The sequence below is a fragment of the Acanthopagrus latus genome, chromosome 4 (assembly GCF_904848185.1).
Source record: "Acanthopagrus latus isolate v.2019 chromosome 4, fAcaLat1.1, whole genome shotgun sequence".
NCBI classification, from domain to species: domain Eukaryota; kingdom Metazoa; phylum Chordata; class Actinopteri; order Spariformes; family Sparidae; genus Acanthopagrus; species Acanthopagrus latus.
In genome coordinates, this window is record NC_051042.1 from 21750200 (window position 1) to 21768847 (window position 18648).

The following is an 18648-nucleotide window of genomic DNA, read 5'->3' on the forward strand; positions in this document are numbered from 1 at the left end:
AGCAAATGGTTGTTTGGTTGTTAGTTTGGTTGTTAATTTTGGTTAATACGCTTTTTTAGTGTAACTGCCTCTTTAAAAATGACAGCGTCGAGAACCCGGCCCCTCTCTCTGTTGTTCATTTCTCTCTTTAGATAGTGTAATCAACAGAGAGAGGGGTGAGCCGCCATTTGACTGGAGAGCTTTCGCTTGTCAACCAGAGACAAGCACGAGGAAATGAAACGGGTAGCAACATGAACTGGGAGAAAATGAAGCAAGCATCTCTGTCCATCCTGTCCTGAAATTTGGAAAATGTCCATCAAAGAGCAGAAGCAGAGGCAGAGCTGGAGAAAGAAAGAGACAGACAGAAAGGAGAAAGAGGCAGCTGGAGCCACTTAAAGTTCAGTTTCATCTAAGGACTTTCCTCTCTGTGTCACACATGTCCATTGGTTCCAGAGTTCATTCCCATTACAGAGTTGTCAGTAATCAAATAAGGAGGTGGTTTTAAAGCTGTTTCGAGCCTGCCTTTGGCTCCCATGCCCAGTTTTGGTGTGCCCGCAGCCTCTCATGTCCTCCTAACGAGATCTCCAAAGCTTCCCAGAGTCCATTTTTTTTCTTTTCATTCCTTCTTCATCTCAAAACAAACAAACAAAAAAAAAGTTGATGTCTTGTTTTAAATATATCTATATCTGTATACAGGTACACGTTCGTTTTCACAGTGGGCAAAAGATGACCTCTACAGCAAAACCTTGTCTTTATCGCTCTCTTTGTAAATGTCCATTAAAATCAAGTATCCCAATGTAAGTCAGTGGATCTAATTATCCACAATAGCGTTTTGTGCCACAATAAAATATACACTTATCTGGGGCACAGCTTGTAATTTTTCTTCTTTTTTTTTTGTTTTCAACTGCATAAAGCTTTGGCCACATTCATATATTCAATCAAAGTAAAAACTGCTCAGTGCTTCGGCTTCATCACTCATTATTTTTAAATTTGATTTTTCTAAATTTTAGTTATTCATATTCCAGCTCTGTGGTTTAGTTTGTTTTGGTGTGTAACGTATATATATATATATAAAAAAAAAGATTAAAAAAATAAAAGGCAAACAAGAAAGAAATTTGAATTGATGCTGGCTCTTATGAAACACACACGCACACACAGGCATACAAACTCACACACAGTCCATGCTGGCTGAATCTGATGTGGAGACCTCAACTTTGTCTTCCACAAAAGAGCCCAAAAGATTACACTTTGGAAATAACAGAACAGACAGTATCATTGAGACAATGAATATAAAGAACATCATCACACCATAAAGTGGCCAGGTCATATTTTTGTCATTTTTCGTTTCTCAATTTCAGCAATTCAAATTAAAGCTAGTGTTAATTTATGATAAAAAAAGAAATATACAGAAACTGAAATAAAATACAAATACAATTCATGTCTGACATTGTCTGAAATTAAAATAAAGCAAACATATTTGAGAAAAACTGTACAACTTAAGAATTTTCCAAAATCAGAAAGCACATAACAGTATTTCAGGGAACTGGACTTTAGAGAAAAAAAGCAAGCTTGCAGACCAAATCTCCTGACTTTCAACAGCATGCTGTAGTATTAACACCAAATCACATTGCTCTGCAAGAAGAAGCACTTTAAACACACTTCTGAGATTGTGCCGTGTTTTCATTGGGGCAAATATATTGGCTATACAATAGTGGCTAAAAAGTAGTTCTTCACAAATTTAAATAAGTCTTGGTTTTGGTTTTAAAAAATAAAAATGTTCGTTTCACTGGGTCATCCGTGAGCGGGTGGGGGTACCTATGCACATCCATTTCCATTGTAATAAGATGTAGTGGGTGACTTCTTTGGGCATGAAAGCATCCAAGCTATCTGAAATCAAGGGACATCTTCAAAAAACCTCCTACTTTTTCCAGAAATAATGCTTTGGAATGAAGATGTCCCTTAAAAACCTGTAATCTACGCGTGGAAGTGGCACCCTGCAGACACATGGGACAAGTCACTGGTGGATTTCCCAAGAAGGGGGCAACAACACCTCAGCAAAACAGCCATTATTTCCCTCTGAGACTAGTTGTATGTTGACTGGCATAAATGTTACTAAACCTATGAGACGCATCAGTACCAGATGTATTATATACATTTTTTGGTAACCACTATTACTTGCTTAACAAGTGAGCAACAACCTTGACTGGATGGAGGGATTTTCAGCAATGTTCCGTGCCAGCACAAAATGACATATGGAGGTCACCTTGTTCAGCGACCGATGATGCAAAAAATGTACACAACAGTTTACAGTCACTTTCAAAATGAGAAAAAAAAGATTGTGACAATTAAAAAGCAATTAAATGAAAATATGATCAGTCCTTGCTTAAGAAAAATCCATTGTGATATTTGGAATGCACTGTTCTTTACAAACGTTATAGATCATTGGCTTTAAACATTGGTCTGTTCAAAAAGAAAATCGGCAAAATGTCCTTTGGAACATATATTCACAGTCTTCAAAGTTCCGTTTTTGCAACAAGAAACAAAAAAGGTGTTGCAGAGGCAAGAAATTGGTTTATTGTTTGTTTTAGTTAAAGCTTAGCCAAAAGCAAAATGAGCATGCATCTAGGTACTCTTTTTTTTTTCTTTCAAAATTCTACATTAGCAGCAAAACGTATGTCCTTGAAGACCAGACCTTATACATTTTCTTAAAAAAATGGACATTTGAATGTGACAAAAAAGTCAAACAAAGATTAATAACCTCTATCTTACAAACTGCAATGGCTCTGTAACGGTGCTACTCCACAATGCAAGGACAAGGGCCCTTTTTGGTTTTTGGTATTTACGTAAAAAAGCCACCTGTTCGCTTGCAAAGAAGCAAAAACGGCAACTCTGATGCGTACTCCTTTATCTTTTAAAACTTTGTTTTCTTTCCTCTAAAAACAGCAACAAATTCTCAAGTATAAAGAAGCCTCTTTTCTCATATTTATGCACCAATGGTGAAAGTGTTTAGTCTTTGGATTTTCTTTTTGTCTTAAAGCGTGAGAATTATTATTAGTATTCTTTTTTCATTTTCATTTATGACAACAAAAATGTCAAAATGAAGAAAAGACTGTAGCCACACTACATGAAGAACAAAAGACCTGCTTTGTAGTGTACATATCTACAAACACAGGAGAGCAGAGGAAAAATAAGTGCGAAGAGAGGAACAAGTAGAGTGAGAAATAGGAGTCAGACAGTGATAAGTGCACAAAGGTAACACAAAAAATTAAATAAAATAAAACTTTCAATATTTCACCCAGGATCTTTTCTGCTTCGGTTAGTGCAATACCAACCAAACCATACAATTTAAATAATTCTAAAAGAGGATCCTGCCTTGTCAGGAGGGGCATTATGGGTGAATGTTTCCAAAGAAGTTAAGAATAAGACAGAAATAAAGTTGAGATAAATTACCTGTCCATAATCTAGTCTATCGGAATGACCAAGACAACATCAAATGAAGCGTCTTAAAGTTGGACAATACAAAAGCTAAATGTACACAAAGTTTTTCAACCTACCATACTGTTTAAATTCATTTCCAATGCAACAATCTACTTAACACCAAAAATGTTCATATCTATCATAAATACAGAAGGTTGTTTTTTTTTTTTTAATCAAAACTCTTTTTATCGCCCGTTATAATGTCTGCAATGCTCTCCTTGTCTGGGTTTAATTGGATTGTGATCCCCCTCCCCCCTTTGAAAGGACTTCTAATGTTAAAAATCAGCAAATCATTAACTCTTTTTGAATGCCCAGAAACAATGCCTTATTAAAATTTCATTCAACTGAAAACTTTCTGTTATTAAATCAAGTTCGAACAGAATGAAAAAGCTCATCTCCTGTTGGAAACAAAAGGTTGAAAACATGGAGTTCTGTAACAGAAAAACATCTGCGAGCTGTTGACCTGAGAATAAAATAGACATTACATTATTCTTTTACTTTTGCAAGCCATTGGTATCTGAATGCTTAAATAGCAAGAAAACTGATAGACTATTCTCCCATACAGTACATACTGGCTTTTTGTGACTGTGCTATTAAGTAGAAATTATTACAAAACAAAGGGACAGCTTGTTGACGCTTATTTCTTCAAAAGGGTTTCTGGGGCCATTTGTCAACTTTGAGGCAGTCCATTGCCATACAGTACAGTATTCCTCTACCATTACCCAAAACATAACTGCAGCGATCTTTTCTATTCTCATATATTAGTATGCATGTATTTCAGTTGAGAAAAACAACAAAATAAAATAAAAAAAGAAGAACAAAACGAAAACCAGCATGTTGATATGGGAAAACAATCCACTAACATTTAAATTTTTGGTTACAAGCTTTGGAATTGCAGTTAGTCTTTACACATCTTTTTCTGAAATTGGTTTGTATACTTTTAATGTATTTTTAACATTGCTGCTTTTTATGTTTTTTTTTCCATTTGTGATTTTTTTTTTGTCCTTTTTTTGTGTTTTTTAAATATTGTCCATCACTGAAAGCTCTTTTACAATCTGATGGAGTCTGTTCCTACACTAGCAAGATTACTACTACAACTACTACTGTCTTTGACAAAGCCAGGCTGCTGCGGCTCCTCCGCCGTCCTGCCAAGCCTGTCTGCTGACTTCTGACTGCTGTCAGAGTCAGACTCGTCGGTAAAGACGTCTGTTGGTATCGAGGTCTGAACTCCTGAGGTGCTCAATGAACTTGAGGTAACCGTTGAAGGTGAGGACATTGGAGGAAAAGAGGAGGAAGAAGATGAGGGACTGGCATTGGGCTTCCCAGCTAAAGCTCTGGAGAAAGGGGCCTGGGGCCATGGTTTGCCGGCAGCTGTGGTGTTGAGTGGGGTAGTCGACGAGGAGCACAGGGAAGAGGAGACGGCAGAGGATGGCATGGTGGCTGATGTTGTTGGCGGGGGAGGGGGGCTGCTGATGGGATGAGTGGCAGACTGCGAGGTAGATGCGGTGTTAGGATTGGGGAAGCAGGCTGAAGAGTGAGGTAATAAACTAGTAGCGTGCTCTTTGGCATTTCTGGCTGATCGCTTGATTGTTCTGTGTTTGTGCAATGCCGATTCCAGGTGTTGACTGAGTGCTTTCTCCCCATCCAACGTAGTGTCACAAGCCAGGCAGTCATAGAGACTTCCAGCCCCTGCACCTACGCCACCGGGGACACGCAGCAACATCTCTTGCAGGTTTGCCACAGACTGACCGAAAAAACAGTTAGATTTAAGGTGGGTAATAGCCGCTTCTTCCTTGGTGAAAACTGCTTGACACTTGCGGCATGCCAGTTTATACTGCACCTTGGGGACGATGTACTGGTCTAGATGGAGGTCCACAGCTTTGCCATCTGTCTCGCTCTGCTCAGAGGGTACTTTTTTATGAGAGGAGGAGGAGGAGGAAGTTGGGGGTTCACTATGGGGGTTGACCTTTTGCTCCTCTGTTTTCACTGGATCTTTGGCAGATTCTTTGCGATCCCCCAAGGTTTGTGGGGGAACTGGAGTTTGGCTCGCCTTGGGTTGCTGGATCTGTTGAAGCTGCCGCTGCTGCTGCTGTAGTGCCTCCTGCAAGCTCTGCTGATATTGCTGGTAATGCTGCAGCAGGGACCCTGGAGACAGGCCCATCAGTGCTTGTGACAATGCTGGGTTGTAAGGGAAGAGACTTTCCATACCATACATTGGTTGCAGGTAACCCCCCTGGAGAGCCCCAGGGATCTGTGGGGTGTAATATGGGGAAAAGCCAGGCATGAAGTAGGGCAGGAACTGGTTTGTGAGGAGAGCTGTTGGGTCCGATGCCAAAGCAGCCTGCAGGGCCTGAAGCTGGGCAGGGTCGACCACGTACTCCATGCCAGGTGTGGGCATAGAGGTGGCAGGTACAGCTGTGTCTGGCTTCTCCTTCTTGGCGCTGGCAGCAGAAGTAGAGGGGGCAGGGGTGCTTCCAGTTGACGACGGGGTTGAGGGCTTCTCTGTCTTTTCCTTGGGCTTCTCCTTCTCTCTTACCCTCTCGGTATCACATTCTTTGGGGGGTTCAGGCCGGGAGCCCGACTGGGCGGTTGAGGTGATGGAGTTGGATGTGGAGGTGGGGCTGGAGTGGGAAGCAGACGTGTTGGTCTGGGCTGGGCTGGATGCGGCAAGAGACGATGAGGAGGGAGGTTTGTTGGGCAATCCGGATGTGGGGAGGCTCGGTGAGGGAACACTGGCACCAGGCATGTTCAGGAGGTTTGAAGGTTTTGGAGGAGTTAAAGCTAGAAATTTTTCAAACAAAGACAGAAAATGAATTAATAGGTGTATTTGTTTCATGGACAGAAAATAATTTGTTAAAATGTATTTCCAACTACAACAAAATATACGGTGCTTTATTACACAAAACACAGAAATTAGCATGTGAATGATGTTATCTTCATTACTTCAAAGTCTCCTGTTGTTGCATTTGTGGGGCTGACATTAAGTGCTGGCAGGTCAGGTATTTAGTGGCACATGTCATCAAAGGCAATACGCTATAATATTATATTACACATTCTGCAGCGGGTGTTGTTTTTCCAGTGTTGTATTGTTTCTTTTACCAGGTCTTACATTGATGTACAATATGTGATTACTGATGTCTGTTACAGCTCAGTTTAAAAACCCATCAGCAACCCTGCACCTAAATTTTTAGCTGTATATCAGTGACTGAAAGCCAAATGCTGACATACCTGAATTAGATGAGTTAAAGCTGGAGAGAGAGGGGCTGCCAACCCCTGGCAAAAGGACAGGTGGGATGCCTTGCAGATTTGGATAGGCTGACTGGAGATTCAGAGCCTGCATTGCGGGGTTATCAAACATCCCCTGCTGCTGCATGGCCTGCTGCTGTGCCAGTCCTAAAACTTCATTGGCCTTCTTAATGCGGTCCATCTCTTGCTGGGCCATTAGTTGGCGGACAGTGGCGGGGTCAAAGTATTCTTTTTCCTTATCGATCTGGCTGCCAATGGTATCCTTCACTTTAGAGATGTGTTGCTGGGAGAAGATGTGATCACGAATAGAGAGGCGAGCACTGTACTTGACACCGCACAAAGTGCATTCAGTCTTCGGCCCCTCGTAGGATGTCTGATTTATTCCGAAGTGCTTCGCCATGTTGAGCTTTGCCTTTTTCTCCTTGGCGCGGGCATTTTGAAACCATACCTGAACCACTCTCTTTGGAAGTCCAATATCGTTGCCAAGTACCTCACATTCCAGCATAGTGGGCGTCCTGTAATCGTTGAAACAGGATTTCAACACTTTCAGCTGGAGATTAGTCATCTGGGTTCGGAAACGCTTTTGGCCAGGTCGATCTCCGCTGTCAATGCTCCTGGTGCCTGAGGCTCCAGGACTTGGTGAGCAGGGGTCAGCGAGGCTGGACGTCTCACTGTGGTCAATAATATGTTCATTTTCGTAGTCCTTAGCGTAATAGCTTGTTGCAGGGCTGACCAGCCCTGAGGACATCTGGTCATCATTTTCAAGGTTAGGGACTGAGCCCCCAGACTTAGACAGATAGTCACCACTATTTTGGCTGTGCTTTGCATCAGCACTGTCATTATCAGCATTGGCCTCATCACCCGTGGTTGTGTCCGTGATGGCAGTGTTCACAGAAGAACAGTCGTCATTATCCAGTTTGCTCTGATCAAAGCTGAGGTTCACAGAGGACATGCTTGCCATGGCACTCTCAAAATCTTCCATTCCCTCAACTTTAATGGATGAGGGGCTCAGTAGAGTCCTGGGAGACAAATCCATGCCTTTGTTTAATGGTGACATGGAGGAGCTCTGTCCATCACTGTTTGATGGGGCCAGTTGGGAGTAGCTTGCTGCCTCTAGAGCATCCATTTTTATTTGCATGCCCTCCTGTTCAGGTAACATACCAGCAAGAGCTAAATTATATCCGGCACGTTTGGCTTCATGCCAGTGACGAGAACGAATGTGTGCCTCTAGGGCGGTTTTTGCTTTAAAAAGAGCTCGACAAAAAGGGCACCTACGATGAGCCTGAGCTGGCCCAACTGCTCTGAATTGGCCTTTTCTCTCTCTGGCTCTGGTATTTTGGAACCAGACTTGCACTACTCTCTTTTTCAATCCCACCTCATGGGCAATGTGGTCGAGCATTTTACGTGTAGGATTGGAGTCTAATAAATACTTCTGGTAAAGGATCTCTAGCTGTTCAGGAGTGATGGTGGTTCTGAGCCGCTTGTCTCTTTGTGGCTCTTCTCCGCTATTTGTGCTGTCGTTCTCTCCTGGGCTTGTCCCAGCTTTCTCCTCTAACTTCCTCTTAAGGGAGTTCATAGTGGAAGTGGGGGTGGACGGAGAGGTGGCAGAGCTGCTGGGGATCTGTGGCATTGCCCCCGAGAGCAGCTGACTTGCCAGGAGAGGATTGCTGGGATCAAACAGCATGAAAGACATGTCAAGTGGACGGTCGAGGAATTGAGGGTGGATGAATTGATTTTGCACTGAAAGGAAGTGTAATTGCTGGTGTTCCTGCCAGTGCTCAAAGGAGGGGAAGCCAATCTTGCACTGCTCACACTGGTAGGGGATCATCTGTTGTGCCAGTTGTTGTGTGGCAGAGGTCAGGTGTGCATTGAGGCTCATGTGAGAGCTTTGTGATGAGGCCTGACTTGTCTGAGAGGCTGAGGGGCCACACTGCTGTTGCTGCTGAGCGAAAGAAGGAGATGAATGTTTGATGGGCTTGGGAATAGTTTGAATCTTCTCTTCTCTTTGAGGTCTATGGTGTTGTGCCTCAGACTGGGGTTGGTGTACAATTTCCTGCTTAATAGAGGTTTGGTTTTCTCGTGGATCGGCAGAGATTTCCGGTAACTGCTTGGGCTTCTCATCATAGAGGTTTGAGCTGCTTGCTGGTGATGCCTCCTCTTTCTCAGCAGATGGTAGGTGTGAGAATGCTGAAGTGGAGGGTGGAAGTGGGCAGAGACTCGAAGAGGAGGGCATTGGGGTGTGACAGGAAGACCCAGAGGGAGTATAACATTCATTGAGATCCTGTGAATCCTCATTTTGGCTGTCATACTGTCCATCCTCATCTTCATCTTTGTAACACAGCTTCTTTTGGTGTTTTATTAGATCGAATATCCGCTGGAAAACCAAACTGCATTTCTTGCACTGGTAGTTCAGATTTGAGGTGCGAATATAGCGGTCATTTGACAATTCTCGCCTTTCACCCTCTTTTGCTCCATCGCCCTGGTTTTCGTAATTCTTCCTTGCCTTCTGGCGAGCATTTTGGAACCACACCACAATAACACGTGTGGGGAGGCTCAGGAGGTTGGAGAGCTGTTCAAATTCATCATCTTTAGGGTAAGCATTGGCATCGAAGAAGTCCTGCAGCACTCTCAGCTGGTAGTCAGTAAACCTCGTTCTGGATGATCTCTTACTTCCATATAAATCTTGTTTCTGGGGCTCAGGGGAAGGAGGTCTAGAGTCAGCTTTTGTCTCTTCTAGAGTTGTTGTTGGTGGATTATTGAAATTGTACGGTGAGTCTTTGTTGCGCTGCCGCTCTTTGAAAAGGGTGTTTCTGAACCAGTGCTTTATAACTTTTTGTGGCAGCCCCGATTTGTCCGCCATTTCTTTAATCTGCTCCTCGTTTGGTGAATTGTTGATATCAAAGTACTGTCGCAGGACCCTCAGCTGGTCGTCAGTGATGCGAGTCCGTGGCCTCTTGTTCTGCTGCTGCTGGAGCATGGCTGGTGTAAGCTGCTGTTGATAGAGCTGGGCCAGGTCTGAGGCCAGGCTTGGCTCAACTGATGATAACTGGGGAGCCATTTGAGTGGGCAAGGACTGGAGAGACATGGACTGCATCATGAGTGGTGAGAAGAGGGGCAAATCCATTGGCATGGGAATTTGTGTCATCTGGACTTGCGGCTGTGAGGTTGGTACAGTTGGTGGTGTGAGTGAGGCAGCAGAAACAGGGATATTTGGAGTTGGAGCTCTTTGGGGTGGAGGGGGAGGTGGAGGTGGAGGAGGAGGAGGTGGTGGGGGAGCTGGAGCAGCCTCTGGTGTAGGGGGTCTCAGTGGATAGAGTTTATCATAATGCTCTCTGTATTCCTTGGCAAATCTCTCAAGGGATCGAAATGGAAAGAAAGCCTGGTGGATATGCTCCTGGTGACTCTTTAGAATCAGTATGTTTGAAAACAGCTTGCCACAGGCTTCACATTCCAGTTTCTCTAATCCCTCAATGGGGTCCACCACTCTTGTTATCCCACCTGGACCGCTTGATCCTGTAGGTCCAGCTGTCTTTTTCTGAGCTTTCTGTTTATTTTCATTGTACTGAATTACTAACTCAAACCCAAAGTTTTCCAGCAGGGCTTTCGTTGCGTTTCCTCGAGCATCTGAAGCAATCCTTGGCGGAGGCAAGCCAGTGTCGTGGTTCATGTTTATTGAGATATGCTGAATGTCCTTCTTTTCTTTTGACTTGCTGTCTGCCGAATCTTTGTTAACATAGTCCTCATTCTTTTCAGCGGTGTCCTTCTCTCTTTGTATTTCTCTGTCCTTCTCATTTTGAGAGCATGAATGTCTCTGCTTTTTTTCAACATGCTGGAGGAGGGATGCACTCTGCTGCAGCAATGCCATCTGCCCCTGTGCCTGTGCATGAGCCTGCTGCTGTTGCTGCTGCTGCTGCTGTTGTTGCTGCTGCTGCTGCTGCTGCTGCTGTTGCTGCTGTTGTTGGTGTTGCTGCTGAAGGTGATGGTGCATCAACTGCTGCTGCAAGCAACTCTGCTGGGCCTGCTGGGCTGAGTTTTTAAGATCTTCCAGCAGTGAGGAGGTGGAGGATCCTGCGAGGCCAAGGGAGTTACTGAGGCTGATCTCTGGGTTCAGCTGAAACTCTGCACCAGGGATGTAGAAAGGGAAAAGCAACTGCTGCTGTTGTAGGGGGAGAAGTGCATCAGTTGTCATTGGGAAGTGCTGCAGAAGTGCTGGGTTGAATAGCTGCGATTGTAAAAGTGCAGCCTGCTGCTGAAGCTCTTGCTGAAGCTGGGCTTGAGCTTGGGCTTGAGCCTGTGCCAATTGCTGTTGCTGCTGAAGTTGCTGTTGTTGTTGTTGCCCCCTCGCTGACAGCATTTCATATTTAGACTTTTTTACTTCATGGTTCTCAGATGGTGAAGAATGGCAGCTCACAGAGGAGTTTCCTAGGCTCTCAATGCTGTGAGTCTGGCTCATATGGTTTCCTCCAAGAATACTCTGAGTTGACTGAGACCCAGAAGAGCTGTGGTTGGTAGAGCTTGTAGTTGAGTTGGTAGCTGGGCTTGGACTGGATGTGGAAGTGTTGTTGCTGGACCCCCCACCACTTAAACCAGTAGCACTCGCGGTGCTAGTGATCCCTCCTGCTGCTTCAAGTTTGGCTGCCCTGGCTTTGGTCTGGTGTAGAACAGAGCGCATGTGGATCTCCAGAGTTGAACTCTGACTATAGGCCACGTTACAAGTGCTGCACTTGAATGGCTTGTTGTCGGGGCTACTGGTTGGCTCAGGCTGGCCAGTAGTGGACTCCTGAAGAGCCCTCTTCACCTTGTGTAGGTGGGAGACAGAGTTATAGTGAACCAGAAGAATGTTCTTCTGTGTAAAAGACTCTTTGCATACAGTACACTTGAAAGGACGAGATGGATCCAAGAACTTCTCCATAGTAAAGTTGGGGCCTTTTCTGAATGGCAAAGCACGTTTAGGTTCAGATCCAGAATCTTCCAGCAGTGAGCCAGAGTCACTTCCTGTTGGGCTTTGTTTTTCTTCAGGGTCACTTTCCTCTCCCTCTTTGTCATCTTCTCCCAGACTCCCAGGCTCCTCACCAAGGGATGGGTCACCCATCACCATAAGGTCACCATTCATCAACAAGCCTCCATAAAGCTGCTGGATATCAGCTTCACTCAGCTCCAGGTGGCTTGTTTCTAAATGTTTCTTCAAGGCCTGTAGTGTTCTGAAGCTTCGCTGGCAGAGGCAGCACATGGTGGCTGCCCTGATCACATGGTACTGCGAATGGAGCTGCAGCTTCTCCACAGTCTTGAAGGCCAGGCTGCACTGGTTACAGCGGTATTTGTACACATGGCGATCTGAAACAGGTAACTGGGGCCTTTTGTTGTGAACTTCATTGAAGTGCATCTGGAGGGAGTTGGAGGACTTGAACACTTGATTACAGCCTTTCTTCCAGCACAGGAATCCTGTGGCATCTTCCCTCTCTGACTGTTGATCTTCCAGAGGTGACTTGCGGGCTTCAGCTACATCAGTAGGGAGCGACACCCCCTTCTCTGGATCAGTATCTGAGGCATCTGTGAAAAAAATGAGCCAAAATAAGAGAGCAATTCATTAGGTGCCTACATGTACATTGGCAAAGGTTAATTTTTACATGGTATTGTCGATAAAGACGCTAATTGTGTGTATACGCCTGGGATTGTGAAAAAAAAGCAAAAGCAGTGACTAATTACAAGGCCTGTGAATACCAACTGTCAATCATATTGTCTTGCTGTGAATGAAGACATTAGCATGAGTAAGTCCTTTGTCTTTTGTTATACTGTCTGTGAAAATTGTAATGAAATCATTACCAAAACAATTCTTTTGTAAAACACTAAATCACCTTAGTAATGACTCTTTACTTCCCGTCTGTGTAATAACTGCTGACTTAATATTGCACCAGTGTGGGTGTCCAAAGCTACAAAGCGATAAATCTTTGTTCAGTAACATTTACTGTACACTCCAATATAAAATACTCAAAAATAACCTCCAAACTTCAAGCAGAATCATCTACTAACCAGCTTGCTTCTTCGTATCTTCAGAGTTAGAGTTGGCTATGGTATGAGGGGTGCTCTGAGACTCTCTTTCTGGACTTGGTACAGGTATGAACATGCTTGCTGGCAGTGCTTCACTTGCTGTTACCTGGAAAAACAAAGCACAAAGAAATTCTAGTATGAATAATCTCATTGAGTGGACGCAACAAGATACAACAGGGCACACAGAGTACTTACAAAGAAAGAGGTTAGACAGATGAATAATGTGTGCTGTAACTGTTACATCATTGGCAATAAGCATAAAAGTCAAGATAGTCCACACCCTCACATATTTGTATATTACTATTTTCATATGATTCTCTTAATGTTTCAGAGTCCTGTGCTTTGGCATGAACCAATTTAAAGTCTGCTGTATCCAATTACAATGATGGACCTCGTGTCATACAGTCCCACTGACAGCAAAAAGGTTATTAGGAAAACTAATGAAATAGGACTGATGAAAAAACTCTTAGAAAAAAACTACTGTAATAAACACTTTTAAAGCTAACTTCAGAGTTCTCTGTAGTACGCTTGTAAGTGCCAATTAAACGAAAAATGATTCCATTTCAGAAGAATTGCTAAATCAGACTACATGCTCCCTAGTAAAACAGTAAAATCAAGAGAAAAACAATTTCATTGCTGACAGAAGGAAATGCATTTTACATTCGCAAAAAAAATAAATAAAACCTAATATTTTTCTTTTTACTTTTCTAATTGGAGCATTTCAAGGACGAATAAGTATTGATTGAAAAAGTACAGAGAGGAACCCGGCTTCTCCCTGCTCTCAAAAGGTTGGAGTCGATCATGTGTGAACGACAGCAACTCCTGCTGCCTCCCCCCCAACTTTCTTCCTATTTCTCCCTCTGATAGCCTCTTTTCCGGCCCCAAAGCCTGATAATTCTGCGCGATCGCTCATTAACAGCTCCCCTATTTAACAATAATCATCGGCTGAAACTAGGTGAGGCTGGAAGATGAGGTGCTGTCTTTTTCACCTTCCTTCAATTAACTTCAAACAAACAGAGTAATCAGCTTCACTCCACAGGCTGCATTTCAATTCGCACCAACCAACAGCGTCCCTCCTCTTTTCTGTTTTGCTGCTGAATCTCAATTTTAAGGACCCTTTTCAACTTTAGCTCTAAGCCTAAAGACTTACAGTTGTCCTTTCAAGCAATATAAAAAATTCTAAGTAGCTTCCATTGTTGCAATATCTCTGTTTAGATTCTGGATGGGGATCTTTACCTATTTTTTTTTCTTACTAAATTTACATATAGTACATACATATAATCCATTCATAATGATTCAGAATTTCCAGTTTTTCAATACCTAATTGTTCAGTATGGAAATAAATGTCTGATGGTTGCTGCTTTAGTTAAATTACCATATGTACCGTATGTTTTCTAATTACTCCTCTAATAGGCACAGTGAGCGTACTGTAGCATGTCATATAGCCTATAGGCACGATCCACATAGAGCAGAGTCATTCTCAAGCAACAGGGGCACCAAGGTTAAAAAGAGCATTTAACATCTGCAATCACAGAGAACAACACCATATGGTTATTGTGGTCACAAATCTAGCACAAAACATCCAGCCATTCCCTTCTTTGTTTTTGTTACCTCTCGATCCCTTCAAAATGAAAAGGGGAAAATGTGAGCATGAATGCGACCAACACAGAAAGTCACAAAACAACAGAAAAAAGCAATCATTTACATTACAAAGTGGGCTGTTTCTAGACAACTGCTTCATTAGGCGATTAGCGGAAAGAGCAGAGTATCCCAAGGTCACTTTTAATTTGGACCGCCTAATTGGCAAACATAGTTCAAAATGGCTATCATCCAGCCAGACTCAGAATTAATGAAGCACAATTATTTTCATTACCCCTATCTTACACAGACAGAAAATGAGACATAGAGTGAGAGAGGGAGGACTGGAGGAGTGTGTATATATACACATACTTTGCTGTATATATGTACTGTATATGAGACGGAGGGCCATGAGAAACACGAGGTGGAGAGGAAAGCAGGGAGGAGGGAGGTGCAAAGAAGATAGGTGGATGAAGGGATGAAGGGTGGGAGAGTGAACACATCATTATGCATGCTTGGCAAGATATAAAAGTCACCTATTTCAGAATTAATTAGGCTCCTCTCTTTAGACATGTGAAAAGGATAAAGTACCTTTCCATCTGCATTCACCAGTTATAAAAAGGTGCTAGCTTTAATGTGTGTTATATTACCCCGGCTCCATCACAGCCCTCTTGTAGTGGTTCAGTACATTACTACCTCTATAAAAGAAATAAATATTGCTTTCTACCATACTAATGTGCTTGCCATTTACTTTCTAGATGGGGGATGAAGATGGCGAGGCAGCAGACAGAGCAATGTTTTACCCGGTGATTGTCCGGCAAGCCATTTAGCTTCACAGGATAGAACAGAACAAAGATTTGCTCAGTGATTTATAAGAAAACAGGGCAAATAAAATTTTATTTCCCCTTGATGAGCATTAAAGAAAGCAGAGTGAGTATTCTCTCTCAGTAGAAAAGGCTGCACCAGTGCATTGCAGTTGACATAAATCTAACTTCAAGACATGAGTCAAGTTAAAAACAAAGCAAATCTGGAGTGGAGCTAAACATTAAAGGGGAAAAATGTAAGAATTTATTATTACAACATTATTTGAATAAACAGCAGTTTTGACATTGAGATGTCCTTGCGTTGTGTTGCAGAAATATCTACTCATGTTAACATGCTAACCAGCCAGTCTTTCCCAGACCAAAGCTAGCGGTATAAACATTTTCACTCCCCTGGACCCCAAGCTCCCAGTCTGAGCTGCTAGCTGCACAGCTAACTTCAGGTTTTACATGTCTATACTATTTTGATATTCAGTTAATCTGTTTGGTAATTGATTTTAAGAAAAAACTTGTATTACCTGATTGCAGCTTCTTATTTCTGAGCGTTTTGTGGTTTCAACAGTAAACTTTTTTTTAATATATATAGTCCAATTAAACATGAGCACTTGAAAGGTTCACTGGGAAACTTAACTTTTTTTTTTCCGGTGGGGTACAAAATAAGACATTTGAACTCTGATGAACATTTTTCCTCCATTCATTGACATTTTACAGGGCAAACAACTAATCAATTAATCAAGAAAATGGTCTGGATTAATCATAAATTAAAATCATTATAAATTGCAGCCCTATTGAGCACTAAAACAAAATTTAGACCAGTGTTTTGTTTATATATATTTACAGTTTTTATGTGGGAATTTATTTCAGCCTGATTTCTAGCGAGTAATAACATTTCCATTGCTTTTACTTGAAATTCATGAAGTGAGGACGCTGTTCATTAAATTTTGATTAATTCGTGTCACAATTGTTTTAACATATTCATAATGAAAGGCTTTGTTTTGACTCGCACACAGGTGATCACAGACACGGCGAGAATGTCAGTGTAGTAATAAATGAACTGGAGCGCCAAGAGACCTGCTCATCTTGAAATCATAAGAGAAAAAAAAAAAGAATTACAAAAACAGATTATGAGTTCCCCTCCCCAAATGACTGTGATTAGAAGAGAGCTATAAAAGGGCTCTCTGATGATGGGCACATTAAGACAATGAAAAAGAGGAGAAAAATATGCATCTCAAAAAGGCCCAATCATTTCCAATGAGCCAATGGGATTGCCTGCAGCCATTTCACAATTAACAGCATTCTTTGTGTTTGATAAAGGGCTGAATGTTGGCAATTTAGAGGAGGGAAGACAGGAATTACAATTGTTCTAGGAGCTAGGCAGCCTCTCCGGGGGGAGAGATTGATTAAGACTGGGTGACTCATCTCCTTGGCATTGCTGAATCCTTCCACTGGTCCTTGACCTGACCCATAGCCTGCAGTCTGACTGGCCATAATGTGTATGAATAACATGTTGGGCCTATACAGCACAGCTTTGACTGACTGTGGAGATAATTACAGACACAATATTTGAAAGAATGGATAGAGAAATGGGAAATAAAAATTAGATTGGTGCCAAGATTACAATAGAGCTTACCCAAATGGCAAGGCCATACATTTGTTCATCTGTTGTGCTTTTGCTCCACTGAAATTCCCAGACTTATATAAGCGTTTGATGATTCATTACCTAAAGTACGTATGCATCCTACTAGCTATGGTACTGGATGACCAGCATAAAGAGTGTGCTACACGCGTCCCAACACAGGCCAATGTCCAGCTACCTTCAAATGTGCCACCTGGTAAAGCAAAGGACTCAAAAGCCTCGCTGGGTGAGAAGAAATGTAAAACTGAAAAACGACCACACAACACAGGACTTACTGTGGAAATAAGCTTATCAACACAGTCAGGAGCCACGCTGTGGAGGTGTGTGAGGTGAAACTGCAGGTGGATCTTGTTGTTGAGCATGTCCTGGCACAGGGGGCAGCGTAACATGGGCTGGACAGAGTGCTGCGTCATCACGTGCATTCTGAGGCGATTCAGGTCCGTGTTGGTGAACTTGCAGTAGGGGCACTGGTACATCTGGGTGGAGGGAGAGGCAGGAATGGAGAAAGAGAGAGAGCGAGGGGAACAAAAAAAGAACATCAGATCCACGGAGGGTTAATAAGGTGAAATGGGAGCGGTGAGCATGGTGGGCCTTGCTTGTAGAGGGAGCTGCAGATCAGGCGGAAGATTTTGGGCCCCCTTCCCTCGAGCAGGCAGATCCCTCTGATCACAGACAACTGTGTAATGCTGAGCACCACTGAGTCTTGGCACCCACTTCAAAGTGCTCTCATCTGTCAAATACTATATTGATTTTCCACCTTATACACAATTAGCAGTGCAACTGCGGCAGAAAGGTTAAAATAATTTTGAGAGAGTAGATTTGAAAAAGAAGCCTGCATGATATAAAAAGGGTCCGTGAGATAGCTGACTGACTAACTAAATAGCAAAAAAAAATTATCAGAAGTATATTTCGAATTTCTTCTTTTAATTGATGTGCAAGTTCCAAGCTTATAATGAGGGCTAGGTAATTGAGGACAAGATAACCTTTAGCATGAATCCCCTAATTCAAAGAGCTGTATGAACATCTGAAGGCATCAGAACTCTGTGTTTGTGTTATTCTCACCTGCTCCCCGGCACTCTTCTCAGCTGTCCTGGGACGCTTCGAGGAGAGCGGGCTCTCTGAGGTCTCTGACCGGGAAGAGGGCCTCTTGGAGGGGATCGGGGAATCTGACTGGTGCCGTTCCAAGTGGCTGGACACTGCTGAACATTCACACGGACACGGAGGGATAAAGAGAGGAGAGCAGACATGTCAAGACAAGGTGAGGACTTGGCGGCTGGAGAGCAGGTCAATCAATAACACTGTGGATAAAGGGCTCTACAATGTCTTTCTTAAATGTGATATAACTGCTTTTAATGGGAATTGGACAGGGAGAGTATCGTTATCCTCCCCTTTAAAAAAAAAAAAAAAAACCTGACTTGTTTTATTCTTCTTCCCATGCTGCTGCAGGGAAACTCACAGCAAACGTCCTCTGATGGGCCGCCTCTGTCAATGTTGGCTTGTCAGGATATCATACAACACCGCAAACAGCTAATCCAAATATTCAGTTGCCACAGGGTGCACCTTTAGGTTTCACATCACCCATAGTCTCAGGCTGCATGAGTTTCTGAACTTGAGACAAGGTAAACAAACATGCAGTGAGAATGGTAAAGAGATCCACATCAGGATAAAACTTCTGTAATTACTTTTACTCAGATACCATTCAGAATTTTGAAACTACAGTCTTGTCTGCCTTGTGTGGTGACAATATGTTGTTTTAGTAAGTGATCTTGATGTTTGCTGTAAAGTGATATTTAAGAACAAAGCTCAGCATTTTGACAAAAGGCCTTCAACCAAGTCCTGGTGCATGTTGTCAGTCTGTCCTTA

At 42.9% G+C, this 18648-nt stretch overlaps 1 protein-coding gene across 8 annotated transcripts in view; it reads right to left on the reverse strand.

Annotated features, from left to right (window-relative positions):
• Positions 1-2081: 2081 nt before the first annotated feature.
• Positions 2082-18648, reverse strand: part of zfhx3 (zinc finger homeobox 3) — a 345346-nt gene continuing 328779 nt past the window's right edge. For all 8 annotated transcript variants that reach the window (XM_037094567.1, XM_037094566.1, XM_037094568.1 and 5 more), the window contains 5 exons: positions 17848-17984; positions 17061-17261; positions 12733-12856; positions 6685-12252; positions 2082-6237 (listed from right to left, as the gene is read on the reverse strand). In XM_037094567.1, coding sequence (XP_036950462.1) covers positions 4505-6237; positions 6685-12252; positions 12733-12856; positions 17061-17261; positions 17848-17984 — 7763 coding nt within the window. In that variant the 3' untranslated portion in view covers positions 2082-4504. The remainder of the gene's footprint in view (positions 6238-6684; positions 12253-12732; positions 12857-17060; positions 17262-17847; positions 17985-18648) is intronic.